This window comes from Bos grunniens, chromosome 5, assembly GCF_055505025.1.
Source record: "Bos grunniens cultivar Pamir isolate PY7600 chromosome 5, Bosgru_T2T1.0, whole genome shotgun sequence".
NCBI classification, from domain to species: domain Eukaryota; kingdom Metazoa; phylum Chordata; class Mammalia; order Artiodactyla; family Bovidae; genus Bos; species Bos grunniens.
The window spans coordinates 102,652,366-102,669,140 of record NC_141169.1 but is presented as its reverse complement, the minus strand read 5'-3'; the positions used below and the strand labels follow the sequence as shown (position 1 = coordinate 102,669,140).

The window sequence follows — 16,775 nt, the reverse complement described above, 5'->3', positions numbered from 1 at the left end:
AATTGAATGTAGAACTGAAAAAATACAAAACGTGAATGAATATCACTAACACTGAGCAAAGGGAGGTAGAAACAAAACAGCATATTTTATTATTGCTCCTTTATGAAATTTTAGAGCTGGCAAAACAAATATGTGTGAAAATGAAAGTGTTAGTCACTCAGTTGTGTCTGACTGTGACCCCGTGTCTGCGATCTCGGAGACCCAGGTTCAATCCCTGAGTCAGGAAGATCCCCTGGAGAAGGGAATGACTACCCACTCTAGTATTCTTGCCTGGAGAATTTCATGGACAGAGGAGCCTGAATCTCTCGCATCACAGACAAATTCTTTACCGTCTGATCCACCATTGATAGAAATCAGATCACTGTTTTACTGGTGTAGAGACACAAGGAAATAGTCCACACTGATGGAAAGGTTCTTTATATTGTTTGATATGGTGGCTACAGGTTTGCAGGCCTGTGTCAAAATTATTCTACTGTACTCTGAAAATGTTAGCTTTTTACTGAATATAAATTAAACATTGATGATTTCTATATTGGTAAAGACAGATTGATTAATTGATGTTGCAGTCTCGAGATCATCTAAGCAAGATTAACACTTAACAGACCATAAATGGTCATCAAGTGTCAGCAGATTTCCACCTTCAGAGAAGACATACAAGTTGATCCTTTTAATTCCAAAGGACAAAAGTATTTTTCCCAGTACTGGACATTTCAGAGTTTCTACATCCTCTTCCATTTATAAGTGACAAAAAAGCTTAAAGTGTTGGTAGACTTTTTTTTGTTTATGTGTTGTTTTTAAAGTAACTAGAAAGATGAATATAGAGACTAAAATTCTAAGACATATTTCACTTACAGACTTAAATATATCTGCCAGATAAACCAACACATAAACACAGTGTTCAAACAGTTCTGGATGTAGTCTATCTCTTTTTTAAATTAGTTTTTATTGGAGTAGCTGAATTAGAACATTGTGTTAATTTCTGGTATACAGCAAAGTGAATCAGTTACATATATACACATATCCACTCTTTTTTGGATTATTTTCCCATATAGGTCATTACAGTGTATTGAGTAGAGTACCTTGTATTGTATGCTAGGTCCTTATTATCTATTTTATATTTAGTAGTATGCATATGTCAATCCCAATCTCCCAATTCGTCCCACTGTCCTTTTCCCTCTAAATGTCCATACTTTTGTTTTCTACATCTGTGACTTTATTTCTTTCATAAATAAGTTCATTTGTAACCTATCTTTTTTTTTAACCTCAGAGAATATTTACCTAAATTTTAATCAAGAATTTTAAGGACTCCCCTGGTGGTGCAGTGGATAAGAATCCATCTGCCAATGCAGGGAACACAGATTTGATCCCTGGTCTGGGAAGATCCCACATGCCACAGGGCAAATAATCCCACGCACCACAACTTCCAAGCCCACATGCTGCAACTATGAAGCCCAAGCACCCTAGAACTCATGCTCTGCAACAAGAGAAAGCAGCACAATGAGGAGCCTGTGCAGGACAACACAGAGTAGCCCCTGCTGGTCTCAACTAGAGAACGCCCACACACAGTAACAAACACTCGGTGCAGCCAAAGATAAATAAATTACTTTTTTAAAACAGAATTTTCAGATTGATTTTCTAGAATAGTGACCTCAGAGCAATTTTTATTATACATCCTGAACAAAATTTAGTATATAAACACTTCATATTGAACATTTATTTATATAAGAATTACATACCTATGATATCATACAATATGCCTACTATATAAGAATAAGGGTTTAAAATGATATAAAAAATAAACATTTTAATTTTGCATTTTATTCACTAATAGTAAAATTAATCTACTCTCACTTTTCAGTTACTACTACTATTTTTAGAGAAAACAGTGTGCTATGATATGTTACATTATTTTGCAAATCTTAGCTCAAAACTGTTTTGAAAGTGTTTAAGTTACATATTGCTGAAGAATAAGCCACCCCAAAACTTAGTGGTTTATAACAGCTGTTTTATTATTTTCACAATTCTGTCTGTTAATTGGTACACAGCTGGATACTTCTTCATTTTAATCTCACTCTTTAGACACAAATCTTACATAAAATATATAACATACAAATAATTGCTGGTACTCAAAGGAAGATGAAAGAAAATAGGCTATGAATGACATTTACAAAAAGATGAAAAGTATAGTTCTAGCACTGACTAATATTTTCAGCTTGAAATAATGCACATGCCAAAAAAACATTTGGGAGTGGCAAATTTTGCTCCCCTTAAATTTCATGAATGAATAAATGAATGAATGTGTGCACAACATTCTGGAAAATTCTATTAAGATCCTTAAACAAGACATATGAATAACAAGAATATATTAGCTATCTCTATGATGTAGGATACCGATTCAACCTCATGGTCATGGAGAATGTTCCATTTTATAAGTAGATCTTCATCATCTTGCAAATAAACTTGTGAAACTCATTACAAGAACAATCATTCCAGCCCCATTTTCTTGAAGGAGCATTTAGCATAACACAACGCTCTTTAGGATTGTTGGGTTCACCTTCATGCCAGAATCTGAGCACCAGAAAAGGGGGAAAAAGGATGAGAACATTTCTTTAAGCAGTGCTTTGAAAAGAGACAGTAAGGGAGATGGCTAGGCATGGAAGTCAAAGTCAGATATGCCCAAATCATTCTTTCCCACTTCTCACAGCATTTTTCCTCCTCTGTATCTCTGATATTTCCCTTGAAAATTGTTCTTACATCACCCAGCACTGTGTCATCTTATTGCATTAAGCACCCTCCCAGCAGACATTCCAGAGGCTGTCTTCTGTTTGTCTATTTTACATCCTGTTACCAGGAAATTGTTAGTCCACAGACTCTCTTAAAAGATGTAAAAGACTTCATACCGGTCTCAGGTATCAATGTAGTATGCTTCATTTTCTTATGCACTGCTTTTGGAGTCTGATGAGCTAGCTAAAATCTCTGAATCTGCTCCTATCCCTGTTACCTTGGACAAGGAATTTAATTTCACAGATTCATAGGGACTAGATTAATATCTCTGTATGTTTCACACAGTGATATGAGGATCAAAGGTGGTAAGGTACTAAAATGTACTAAAATACTTAAGAGTTTCAAAAGAACTGCATAAATGTAAGACTATCAGAATTTAACTTATTTTCTGTATGAGAGATATTAAATTCTTGATAATTGGTCACGATCTTAATTGACATACATTTCTGTTATATTTAGAGGTAAATAGTCATGGTTGAAAGCATAAGTTTTGATGTCAAACTGACCTGGGTTTGAGGACCATTGTAACAGCTGCTAGATAACCACTGAATTATCTAAATTCTTTAAACTCAGTTTCTTCATCTCTATAGTGAGAATAATAATAATGTGTGCCTCATAGCATTATTTGATGAGTGAGATAATAAGGAAAATTATTTAACCTAATGCCCAAGAATTAAAAGAATGTGAGTATTTTCTTTTTTCGAAGTATAGTTGATTTACAATGTTGTGTTAGTTTCAAGTTTACAGCATGAGCTATTTTATATTTTAATAGCTGATCAATGGAACACCCTAAAATCCCTGTAGAATGGAGAAGCTGGGTTTCTTTATTGAATTCTGTACTCACGTGGCACTTTCGTTGTATGGTATCTCATCAACCCATTGCCAGTGTCTTTTTCCCGTTGTCAACGTCCTGTCTGACAGGCCCACATAATAAGCAGAGTGAGTTTTCAGTTTCTGGGTGATGAAATCCTAAATGAATAAAAGAAAGGAGTTATAGCCTTTAGAATAGTCAGATTGAATTGAGTTCCATAGGCTTTACAGAGAAGAGAGGAAAAAGAAAATTCATAATGAACCACATGGGGGCCCTGCAGAGGAGCCTTGGTTTTTTTCTGGCAGAGCAGAATAGAATCAAAGACATCTCTTTTGAGCCTGAGGTTGGTCTTAGACTGTTCAGGATGGATTGCTTATAAGTGACAGAAATTTGTTTCTCACAGTTCTGAAGGCTAAAAATCCCAGGTCAGGGTACCACGTGGTAAAGATGGTGATTCCTGTTTTCTCATTGTGTGCATTCACACATGTAGGAGGAGAAGTTGCTCTGTAGAATCTCTTTTTTAAAAACATTAATCCCATCCACAGAGGCTTCACCCTCATGACCTATGCAGCTCCCCAAATCCATACTTCCTAATACGATCATCTTTGGAGGTTAGAATTTCAACACATGGATTGGGGCGACAGGACACAAACATTCAGAACATAGTCATGTTCAATACATATGGAGGCAATTTCTATTCACAATCATAATGAACTCTCATTTCAGACTCACTTCCCTTCATTTCTTCCCTAAGAGAGGATATTCTTCAAAGTTGTACATGAGAAAAATTTTGCAAATTAAACAATTTTCCTTTTAACAACATCAGATGGTTAGCGGTCATTTCTGATCATTGATTGTGACTCTTCATGATTGAACTTCATTTCCCAGTTGGACTTAATTCCCCTTCCCTGTTATATAGTTAATAATTTATAAAACATTTATGTGTTTTATATTTCAACAATGATAATTAATACTATTTATTATTTGAAATAAAAGAAATCATATTTCTGGCTGAAATATTTTCAGCCTTCCACTTAACCCCTATATAGTATATTTTCAATGCCACAATTTATTTGGGGCAGAGGTTAGTTTTATAGAAGAAGAAAAAAGGCATGGAATGTAAAATCTTAGGTAGCCTTTTCTATTTATTTTCTTAAGCCTTCAGACACAGTATCAATATTCTAAGACAATAAAAGTCTCCTTCTTAACTAAGAGAGATGTTAAAAACTAGGCAACACTCCTGACTCTATTATCAATTAGAAACTAGTAATACCTGCTCGGCTTTGGTGTTGATCACCAACAGGTGAGCATTCATTCTCAAGCATTCTTTCTCACTATCATTCCAAGATTTAGCTCCATTAGAAATAAAGTAGCAGTTAGAACTAAATGGCCCCCAATTCTTTGGGCAGCAGCTCCAGTCTTTCCCTGTATTGAGAAGAAGGCTATATTAGTGCAATATATTAAAAGTAATTTTTAAAGTGTATAAATTATAAAAAATTAAGGACCAGAGGAGACTACATGGAAAACAGGACTCTTGTCAGGTGTCAAGGAGGTCAAGTCTGCCTACATCAGACCCCCTTTCTTTTGCCTGTGTCGTATCCAGAAAAATCAGCTAAAACAGAAATTTAAAGAAGATCCTCAGAACATAACACAGAAATACTCAGGTTTCGATGGAAAATTACTTATCATACCAAGAACCACAAAATTAGCTTAAAAAATACATACATATATATATATATATATGCCAATACCAAGATAAGAGAAATACTGAAGTTATCTGGCAAAGATTTTTAAAAAGCCATGGAAAGATGCTTCAACAAGTAAGTACAAATGTTTGAACCATATGAAAAAATAGGAAGCCTCAGCAAAGAAATAGATAATTCAGCAAACACTTTAAAGATAAAAAAGAGAATCAAGTGGAATAGTTGGAAAACATAATAACCAAATTAAAAGCACAGTAGATGGGTTCAACAGCAGAATAAAGTAGACAGAAATATCAATGAATTATAAGAATAATAGAAATTACTCAACTGAGCAAGTAATTCTAACAAGTGAAAAGCTGAACAAACTGAAAACCAGCAACTTTTCATACACAGAGCAAACTATCGCTCCCAGATCTGGAGAGACACAAAGGCAATATATTGGAGCAGAAACCTCTTTGGGAGCCAGTCCCAGGGTAGAGAAACCAGAATTGTAATTGTGGAATTGCTGGAAGCACAGCGTGGACAACTCTAAGAGATCAAAAGTCCAGGGTGACCCAGACAATGTAGAGGCACCAACACTTCCTTGAGTTTTACATCCTGGAGTTCCACAAGGTTGTTGTCATTGATTAAACTGCTGTTGTACAGTCTCCTGCACTGGCAGGCAGATGCTTTACCACTGAGCCACCAGGGAAGCCCCGACACTATTGACACTATGTATAAAATAGATAACTAATAAGAACCTACTATACAGCACAGGGAACTCTACTTTAATGCACTCTGGTGTTATAAATAAGAGAGAAACCCAAGAGGGTGGAGTATTTATGTATGTACGGCTGATTCATTTTGCTAAGTAGTAGAAGCTAACACAACATTTTAAAGCAACTATAATGCAATAAAAATTAGTTTAAAAGAGAAAAAAATATTTCAAGATGCCTGCAACTGCAATGTAATCTGTAAATGACTGTGATTTCTGTTGGTGAGACACACCCTATCATGATTTGTTGTTTCCATTCGTAATTTCCAGAGAGCAGTGCCATCTGCCAGGAGCTTGTTATGAACACAAACTTGAGATGGGCTGTATCTCTGGGTTGTATCAGGAGAGCAGCCAGATCCATCCCCTCCCCATCACTAGGCAGAACCAGTTTTTCAATTAGAAATAATTTGATAAGTGGAAAGATATCTCAAATGGAAAAAAAAGACTGTGAAACATACTAGTATTTCATCTTTAAAAAAATGAATAAAAGTGTACCATACTAACACTAGACCACACAAAGCAGGAAGTAGCTATATATATATATATATCAATAGATATATATATATATATAGTATATATCAGTATATATACTTCGGAGCAAGGAAAGATTTCAGAGTTAAGGTGGACATAGAATAAGGATAAAGGGAATTTTTTCTTGTTCAGTTCTCCAAGAAGCCATGTTATTGCTGTTGTTGTTGTTGTTCAGTGATGAAGTCATGGCTCTTTGAAGCAGCATGGATTGTAGCACGCCAGGCTCCCCCATCCATGGGGTTCTCCGGGCGAGAATACTGGAATGGATTGCCATTTCCCTCTCCAGGGGATCTTCCTGAACCAGGGATCAAGCCCAAATCTCTTGTATTGGCAGGCAAATTCTGTACCACTGAGCTAGCAGGGAAGCCCCGACACTATTGACACTATGTATAAAATAGATTCCTTGGGTTTCCCCCAAGAAACCATAATCATCCTTAAACCATACGTATCTAACAACAGACCATTAAAAAGTGAAGCAAAACCATAGAGCTGCTAACAGAGTTTAGGTTTGGGATAAAAAAAAATGGAAATTTTTAAAGCAGAGTATTTTATGTATTCTCCCAAAAATGTTTTATGTACATAAAATATGATTTCTTAAAACATATATGAATTAAATCTCTCTTGACCAAATAAGTTTTAACCGGTATGTGAGTAAAAGAGCAAGTATGCACAGAAAGTTCAGAAAGAAGCAAAGACTGAAGAAACCGAAAAGCAATGTAATCTTTTTCATAATTAAGACTATTTCTTTGCACAAATGAATTAAAGATATGCATATTATAAAAATTGTAGGCCCTAAATAGTTGTATACTTAAAACTTAAAATGTTCATAAGACTCAATTTCTTAGTATTGGAAATATTGACCTAGGACACAGTACTATCAATAACTGAATCATAGGCACATTAATTTTTACCTTCTAGGGTCGAATTTTCTTTCACACATTCCAATTCTGTGTGAATGAGTTCTCTTGTAGCCTTTTCTTCTTTATGAACATAAGAACATTTTTGAAAAAAAACTGAAAAAGAGAATAAAATCATTCGTTTTCCTGGTAGCATTATAACTTCATTCTTTTTTCTAATGGTATAAACATTTTAATTAAAAGAAAGAAGTTGTCTGAATAGAGAAACAAGACTCAAATATGTGCTCAATTCTATGCTTATAGGAAATTAACTTCAAACTTAAACACCGAATGAAAGTAAAGAAGGCTAGAGTGGCTACACTAACGTCAGATAAAACAGATGTCTAGATAAAATGCAATATTTTTTTTAGATTTTTATTTTATATTGGTGTAGAGTTGATTAACAATGTTATGTTAGTTTCAGAGATGCAGCAGTGACTCAGTTATACAGACACGTATCTATTCTTTTTCAAATTCTTTTCTCACTTAGTTTATTACAGAGTATTGAGCAGAGTTCCCTGTCCTCTACAGTACTGTCCCTGTTGGTTATCCATGTTAAATACAGAGTAACTTCCCAATTGGTTCTTATTCCTCAGCAGGCCAACACACAGATCTAAATATTCATCAAGCCCCCACCTCCTTGATTCTACCTCCTCATTATCATTCAAAGGTATTCCCCTTCTTCTTCACTACCTTAAACCAGATTCTCACTATTTCTCAATTGGGCAATGAACTGTCTTTCTGGTTATTCTCTTTGCTTTCAATTCTCTCCTCATATATCCATTTTACACATCTCCACCAAAAGCGTATTCCTATAAATCAAATTGAGTTATATCACTTCCTTGCTTAAAATTCCATAATGGTTCTCCATGACTGTGACACATTGCAGAAATGGCCACAATTTTCAACTCTCCCTGTACCCATACCCCTTTGTAATATAACTTCTTAGTTTTTCCAGTCAACAAGTGGGGTCTATTTATTCACCACTTGAAAATGGACTGACTCTAAGACTTCCTTCAGCCAACAAAATGTACAAAAGCAACTCTTTCTGTTGTTGTTTAGTTGCTAAGTCATGTCTGACCCTTTGCGACCCCATGGACTGCAGCACGCCAGGCTCCCCTGTCCTTCACTATCTCCTGGAGTTTGCTCAAATTTATGTCCATTGAGTCAGTGATTCTATCTAACCATATCATCCTCTGCCATCTTCTCCTTTTGCCTTCAATCTTTCCCAGCATCAGAGTCTTTTTCAATGAGTCGGTTCTTCGCATCATGGCCAAAGTATTGGAGCTTCACCTTCAGCATGAGTCCTTCCAGTGAATATTCAGGGTTGATTTCCTTTAGGATTGTTTCAAGCTAAGGCTTCAAGAGGCTTTGTTCACAGCTGCTCTCACTCTGCAAGCCTACATGTTGCCATATCAACAAGCTCAAGCTCACCTGATGAATTCTAAAGAAGTGGAACCAATTTGTCCACATCATCCCAGTTTACATCCTCTTCCTCAGAAACTGGGTTACCTGCAGCTGGTACTTGACTATGTATGCATGAATGACTTTAGCCAGGACCAATGAAACGGCTTAGCTGAGCCCAGTTCAAATCGACAAACCACAGAATCATGAGCTAAAAACAGTTTGTTTTAATCCACCAAGTTTTAGACTGGTTTATTAAATAACAGAAGATAATTGATAAAATAATCTGCAGGGGGGCAGGAGGAAATCCGCTCTTTAGAATTGTACAGGACACTTTTCATGGTCTGAACCCTGCTTGTTTCTCCCATCTGCAACCTCACAGTTCACTTAGAACCATATGTCACAGTCACTTAACATATTTTTCCAAATTTTTTCAAGCTCTCCCACATCTGTCATGCTTGGTCCACACAGGTATAGATGTCACCTCCTCCAGGAAGCCTATCTCAGCTTCCTGTGCTTCTTACTCACAGAACATTTACCAGACGTTGTTATAAACACTGCTTCATTCAACCAGTTGCCATCATCCTGCGGACTTCTCAAAACCAAGGGCTACAACTCTGCTGTCTCTATCTGGCACAGTGTCTGACATAGACTAGATGGCCACTGTTGCTTATTGAATGACCAAATGAATGAATAAAGTATCTACCCAAACTTATACTAGTTTTATGATTTTAAAAAACTTGATGAGTTCTTGATAGGCAGAAATCTACCTATTTGCCAAATGGATTTTAAGAGCTCATGCAGTCTTGAGAAAGACAAAAATAATTAAGATGAAAATTCAGTAGACTATTCTCCTGGGAGATTTCTTCCTATTTACTTCTTGTCCATCTGCTAGTCCCAAAATATGTCTATGTCCTCAACAGGCATAGCCTTATAAACACTACTAAGAAAACACAGATTTGGTCTCACATAAACAATTGTCTAGTGTAGAAATGGTGCCCTATAGATTTCATTCTGCAAAACAGAAACATGTACACACATATACTCTCAATTTCTCTGAAGAGAAGGAATGCCATTATTTCTATGAGTGACTAAATGCAAATAAAGAACCAAGCTCACAATGAATTCCCACTATCTATGTCTTCCCCCAGAGAAGACTTCTTTCCCAGATTTCTGAATAAACTCATAGTTTATCTGTTTATTTGATGCCATCTCTTCAAGTCAGGCAGACATTTCTTATAGATCCATCTGGATACTTACAGATAAAAGCGATCAAAAATGAGATTGCTAATAGTAGCAGAAGTATCAGCAATGAGGTAAGAAGTAGCTTGGAAAAACTATGGCCACTTTGGTGAAGTTTGGTCTCTTTGGGAGCTGAAGAAAGAATCAAATTAATCAAATTATTATTATCATGAATAATAAATTCTGACCTTGACTTCCTCTTGCTCCTTCTCTTCCTCCTCTCCCTTTTCTTGTATAATACACTATTACTATTACATGACATTATTTCAAATATGAAGCTACAAAGGAAATAGTAATGTTCATTGTAGAAACGCTAGAAAATACATAAATGCACAAATTCCTACCATTGAGGATGAAAGTAAAAGTGTTAGTCGCTCATTCATGTCCAACTCTTTGCAACCCCATGGGCTGTATCCTGCCAGACTTCTCTGTCCATGGAATTCTCCAGGCAAAAATACTGGAGTGGGTAGCCATTCCCTTCTCCAAGGGATCTTCCTGACCCAGGAAAAAACCTGGGTCTCCTGCACTGCAGGCAGATTCTTTACTGCCTGAGGCAGTAGAGAAACCCATTGGGGATAACTGTTAATATTTTGGTATACATTCTTCCCATTGGGGATAACTGTTAATATTTTGGTATACATTCTTCCAGCAATTTTTAAGTGTATATACATGCATGCACATTTTGCCACATGACTGATATACCATATATATTGGGATCGGACCCACTATTTTATTGTATTCTATATCACCATATTTTCTTCTTTTACCCACTGTATTGTGGTTGCATAGTATTTCAATATATATTTAAATAATCTTCCAGATTATTTCTAACTTTAACTACTTTACATAATGCCATAGCAGATAACTCTTTATAATTGTCTCTCATCACATCCTTAAAATAAAATCAGACTGTTTTTTTAAATTTATTAATTTATTTTTAATTGTAGAATGATTGCTTTACAACACTGTGTTGGCTTCTGCCATATAAACACCACATTGTTCATCACAGCACTATTTACAATAGCTAGGACATGGAAGCAATCCAGATGTCTATTGAGAGATGAATGGATGAAGAAGTTGTGGTACATATACACAGTGGAATATTACTCAGCCAGACTGCTTTTTAACTTTATTTTTTATGGAGGTATAGTTGAGTTACAATGTAGTGTTAAAAAATCAGACATTTTTAGTCACCATTTCATGGTTGAGAATTATTTTATCAAGTGTCCATTGATGGGTGAATGGATAAAGAAAATGTGACAACTGTATGGAATGGATATTATTCACTTATAAAAAATAAGGAAATCTTGCCTTCAGGATGGACCTTGAGGGCATTATGCTAAGTGAAATAAGCAAGAAAGAGAAAGACAAATACCATATGATCTCACTTATCTGTGTAATCTTTAAAGATAATAATAACTCATAGACACAGAGAACAGAATGGTGGTTGCCAGAGGTGAGGGGTGATGAGGTCAGCAAAATGGGTGAAGGGGGTCAAGAGGTACAAATGTCCAGTTACAAAATAAGTAAGTCCTGGGATATAAGGTACAGTATAATGACTACAATTAATAATACTATAGGCTATAATATACATATATAAAATACTGCTTATTTGAAGATAGCTAAGTGAAAAAATTGGCTTAAAGTTCAACATTCAGAAAACAAATATCATGGCATCCAGTCCCATCACTTCATGGCAAATAGATGGGGAAACAGTGGAAACAGTGTCAGACTTTATTTTGGGGGGCTCCAAAATCACTGCAGATGGTGATTGCAGCCGTGAAATTAAAAGATGCTTACTCCTTGGAAGGAAAGTTATGACCAACCTAGATAGTGTATTCAAAAGCAGAGACATTACTTTGCCAACAAAGGTCTGTCTAGTCAAGGTTATGGTTTTTCCAGTGGTCATGTATGGATGTGAGAGTTGGACTGTGAAGAAAGCTGAGCGCCGAAGAATTGATGCCTTTGAGCTGTGGTGTTGGAGAAGACTCTTGAGAGTCCCCTGGACTGCAAGGAGATCCAACTAGTCCATCCTAAAGGAGATCAGTCCTGGGTGTTCATTGGAAGGACTGATGCTAAAGCTGAAACTCCAGGACTTTGGCCACCTCATGCGAAGAGTTGACTCATTGGAAAAGACTCTGATGCTGGGAGGGACTGGGGGCAGAGGAGAAGGGGACGACAGAGGATGAGATGGCTGGATGGCATCACCGACTCGATGGACATGAGTTTGAGTAAACTCCGGGAGTTGGTGATGGACAGGGAGGCCTGACGTGCTGCGATTCATGGGGTCGCAAAGAGTCAGACACAACTGAGCGACTGAACTGAACTGAACTGAAGAGTACATCTTAAAAGCCTTCATCACAAGAAAAAAAACTGTGAAACTATGTATGGTGACAGATGTTAATTAGACATTGTGATGATCATTTTGCAATATACGTAAAAATCAAACCATTATGCTTATACATCTGAAACTAATATAATTTTGTCAGTCATATCTCAATTGAAAAAAAAATTATTTTCTCAAAGTTATAATATATTGCTAAGTGGGGGTAAAACCTGCAATAATGTATACTATGATCTCATTTTTAGAAAAACACATACACACATTGATGTATTTTATATTTTGAAGGATGTACACAAAATGTAAATTATAGTTATTTCTAGATAGTAAGAATAAATACAGCAATTTAAATTTGTGTGTGGACTGAGAGACTGTCAAAGAGAGTAAAATAAGTCAGAAAGAGAAAAACGAGTATCATATATTAATGCATATATGTGAAATCTAGAAAAATGGTACAGATGAATCTATTTGCAAAGCAGAAATAGAGACACTGATGTAGAGAACAAATGTACAGACACCAAGGCAGGGAAAAAGGGAGGTGGGATGAATTCGGAGATTGGAATTGACATATACACTCTACTATTAGAACATATTATGCAGCACAGGGAACTCTCCTCAATACTCTGTAATGACCTCTATGGGAAAAGAATCTAAAAGAGTGGATATATGTACATGTGTAACTGATTCACTTTGCTGTACAGCAGAAACAGAACACTGTAAAACAACTGAACTAATAAAAATTTTAAAAATAAATAAATTTGTGTGTATCTCTGGTTTTTTATTTTTTTCTATGAACATTGCAGCATATAATAACAAAGTTATATAATTTTTTTAATTTGTATTTTTTTTAAAGGTTATCAAGTATTTATTTATTTATTTATTTTGGCTGTGCCTGGCAGCATGAGGAATCTTAATTCCCTGACCAGGGATTGAACTTGTGCATTGGGAGTACAGAGTCTTAACTACTGGACCACCAGGGAAGTCCCTATAAATTTTCTAAGGGGAAAAAAACAGTTTCCTGAGCATTTTCCATGTTTCCACAGAATTTTGGAAAACATAAGCAATCATAACTTCCCTCTCACAGCTTCTCATAGTCTCCACGGTTTTTTTCCTCTTTTGTTCTGTATCTAAGATATCATACATGCTACCCAAATTACCTTTTATTTACTTCCAAACCTCACTGAATCCATCTCAGATACAGTGTGCAATGGATTTTCTGATTGCAGAGCAACCGTTCTCAAAACATAAGAGACTTTCTGTATAAGACTTTCTAGGCTTTCATCTGCAACGGTTTGTTCCATGTTAGTCTGATACTAACCAATACACTCAAACACTCTGCACTCAAACTCTTCTCCCGTGACTGATTGAGAAACAAAACCCACCAATTCATCATTAGCCCCTGTATCTGGACTGATGGTTTCAAGACCTGAACCCACTCTCTACACTGCAGTCTTAGTTCACCTCAGAAAGCACACAAGAACTTCTCAGCTTCATTACCATTCTCCTTAACTCAGGTCCATAGTGGATTTCTCACACCTCAGTTTTGTCGTGGCATACCTGTATCATCCTTTAATGCTTTTCAGGCAATTCGATCTGAGAATCCTGTGTTTCCCAACCGTGGCCAGAGAACCAGCAACCAACATTCCCTAGGCTTTATTTATAGTATTCTCTCTTCACCCTTCATCCCATCATTCACTTTGACCACTGGAAAGCGAGTCTTACCTGCAGGAAGCTCTGATTCGGTGCCTGAGGACTTGGGTTTATTAAACTTCACTTCAACATAAGTGACCTCTGAAGTCATGCTGCGATCTTCTGTTCTTGTCGAAGAATCCTATCCGTCTCTTCCTTAAAACCACTTAAAATGAAACGCAAGCACGGTGGTAACTTCTCATACTTCCTATCACACAACTAGCTGAGAACAGGGACCCTAGACAAACAACCACAAAAAACTTGAGAGGAATTTCATGAAAATTAAAAACCTCAGGGGCCCACACCCCAAGACAGGCGCAATGTGAATTATACCTTTAAACATTACGCCAGCAAATAGCAATAGAAGTAGGAAGTCAAAGGGTAGGGGAGAGAAATAGGAAGGAAAGGAAAAGGGGAACAAAGCAGAGACATTCTCCCTGATAACAGTGAACTTACCAGAAAGGATGAAATTAAAGCATTTGTGAGCATCTACCTGCAAATGGCTCAGATGGTAAAGCGTCTGCCTGCAATGCGGGAGACCCGGGTTCGATTCCTGGGTCAGGAAGATCCCCTGAAGAAGGAAATGGCAATCCACTCCAGCACTCTTGCCTGGAAAATCCCATGGACGGAGGAGCCTGATTGGCTATAGTCCATGGGGTCGCAAAGTCAGACACGACTGAGCGACTTCAATTTCACTTTCACCTGCACACAAAATCATTTGTAGATCCACCAACCTGAGTATATACTCATTCATGTTTGCATTCTCCTCATCTTCTGGGGTTGATCAGGCAACTTTGGGGACTACATTCCAACTGACAGAACAACTTTCTTGCCAAACTCCCCACTTCAAAAAGTCAGAGTCCTCTAATGCAGTGGGAAGTCAAAGTGTAGATTATGTGCCTTCAGAAGTTGCTCTCCTGTGTTCTCTGCTCATCCCTGTTCTTGATTAAGTCCATCATGCTTCCACATGCATTCTGCTTAAGTGCCCCCAGCAGCTCCTGAGAGCAGCTCCCTACTGGATGCTAGAGGAGAAGGGTGTCCTTCTTTCTTTCATCCCCAGGACACCACAACAAAAGGCTTATGGGTATACAGGAGCCTTTAACAAATTAGGATAATCTAATGGATTCACAGTTTAGAGGAGGAACTAAGCACTACATATAAGCCAAGAGGAAAGCACCCCCAAAATTAAATCCTTCATGCAGAATCTTTTTGCAGACATGCTCCCAGCTCACACCCAAGATTCAGCTCTCCCCAAATGAGTCTCCACTTTATTTTTTTTCTTTTTCCAGTTTTTGGTGAACCACCCAGCTTACAGGATCTTAGTTCCCCCACCAGAGCCCAGCAGTGAGGTACAGACTCTTAACCACTGGACCGCCAGGGAATTCCACTGATTCACCTTCTTTTAGTCTCCCCACCTAATTCCTCTCTCCCCTGCATAACACATACACACATACACACACACACCACAAGCATTTACCTCTGTATTTATTTCTATGTCTAAATATATTGAAAACTATGAGTTCACACTAACGTCTCTAATTCCAATCCTACACAAAGAGTTCATTCTATCTTTTTCTCTTTCTGCATCTCTAACTCCCTCTGTGACAGTAAGAAAACTGCTTCCATTCTCCTTACTTATTTGATCAATGTTGTTGTTCAGTCACTAAGTCGTGTCCAACTCTTTGCGACCCCATGGACTGCAACATGCCAGGCTTCCCCGTCCTTCACCATCTCCTGGAGTGTGCTCAAATTCATGTCCAATAATTCGGTGATGCCATCCAACCATTTCATTTTCTGTCGCCTCCTTCTCCTCCTGTCTTCAATCTTTTCCCAGCATCGGGGGCTTCTCCAATGAGTCAGCTCTATGTATAAGGTGGCCAAAGTATTGGAGCTTCAGCTTCAGCATCAGTCCTTCCAATGAATATTCAGGGTTGATTTCCATTAGGATTGACTGGTTTGACCTCCTTGCCATCCAAGGGAGTCTCTAGAGTTTTCTCCAACACCACAGTTCAAAGGCATTAATTTCCTAGATTTAACCCATTTTCTACCTTGGCTGCCCCTCCATCCTTAACTAAGATGCCCTTCTCTCCTCCATTGGGCTCCTTTCTCCATCCAGGCCCTACCGCTGTTGACACCACCTCCGTTCTGCATGGGAGTCCTGCACTGAGGCAGCCAATCCCCACAGCCATTTCTCCTCACCCTGCCCAGGTCTGCCACCTTCCACAGCACAGCCCTCCTTACTCTGCCTGGACTCTGATTCCTGAAACCAGTGCCCTGACTAATGTGGAATCTGTTCTCACCCCACTCAGGCTCTGACACCCTGTCCAAGGTCACCCTCCTGTGTGAAATCCCTCCTCACCCTGCCTGGGCTCTGAGTCTCCACGCTGTGCTCCCGTATCATGTGGACAGCCTCTGAAACCCACACCTGCGTGGACGCCTTCCTCCCTCTGCTTGGGCTCAGACACCTCCCCGCAAGGATGCCCTGGTCACTGCGTGAGCCCCCTGCACCAACCCCCACTCCGCCACACAGATGCCCTGTTCACCTCTCAGGCATTGGTACCCAGACCAGGCTGCTTATGACGCCCCATACCAGGCCACAGCCACGTGTGGACATGCTCCT

General features: G+C 37.9%; 1 protein-coding gene across 3 annotated transcripts; it reads right to left on the bottom strand.

The window, feature by feature from the left end:
• Positions 1-1,984: 1,984 nt before the first annotated feature.
• CLEC4A (C-type lectin domain family 4 member A) lies at positions 1,985-14,559 on the bottom strand. 3 transcript variants are annotated; one of them, XM_086402083.1, is made up of 7 exons: positions 14,489-14,559; positions 14,189-14,393; positions 10,144-10,257; positions 7,495-7,596; positions 4,869-5,020; positions 3,629-3,753; positions 1,985-2,568 (listed from the first exon to the last, which is right to left on the bottom strand). In XM_086402083.1, the coding sequence occupies exons 2-7, from the start codon at positions 14,265-14,267 to the stop codon at positions 2,427-2,429; spliced, it is 714 nt and encodes a 237-aa protein (XP_086258209.1). In that variant the 5' UTR covers positions 14,268-14,393; positions 14,489-14,559; the 3' UTR covers positions 1,985-2,426. The 3 variants fall into 3 exon arrangements, with proteins under 3 accessions (XP_086258209.1, XP_086258211.1, XP_086258210.1); XM_086402085.1 differs by lacking the exon at positions 10,144-10,257 and having other exon boundaries at positions 14,489-14,550; XM_086402084.1 differs by lacking the exons at positions 10,144-10,257; positions 14,489-14,559 and having other exon boundaries at positions 14,189-14,412.
• Positions 14,560-16,775: the final 2,216 nt, after the last annotated feature.

Coding starts and splice junctions, on each gene's coding strand:
- CLEC4A (XM_086402083.1), bottom strand. CDS start 14,267: ATGACTTCAGAGGTCACTTATGTTGAAGTGAAGTTTAATAAACCCAAG. Junction 10,258..14,188: donor CGAATCAGAGCTTCCTGCAG/GTAAGACTCGCT, acceptor TTCTTTCTTCAG/CTCCCAAAGAGACCAAACTT. Junction 5,021..7,494: donor AGAAAATTCGACCCTAGAAG/GTAAAAATTAAT, acceptor TTCTCAATACAG/GGAAAGACTGGAGCTGCTGC.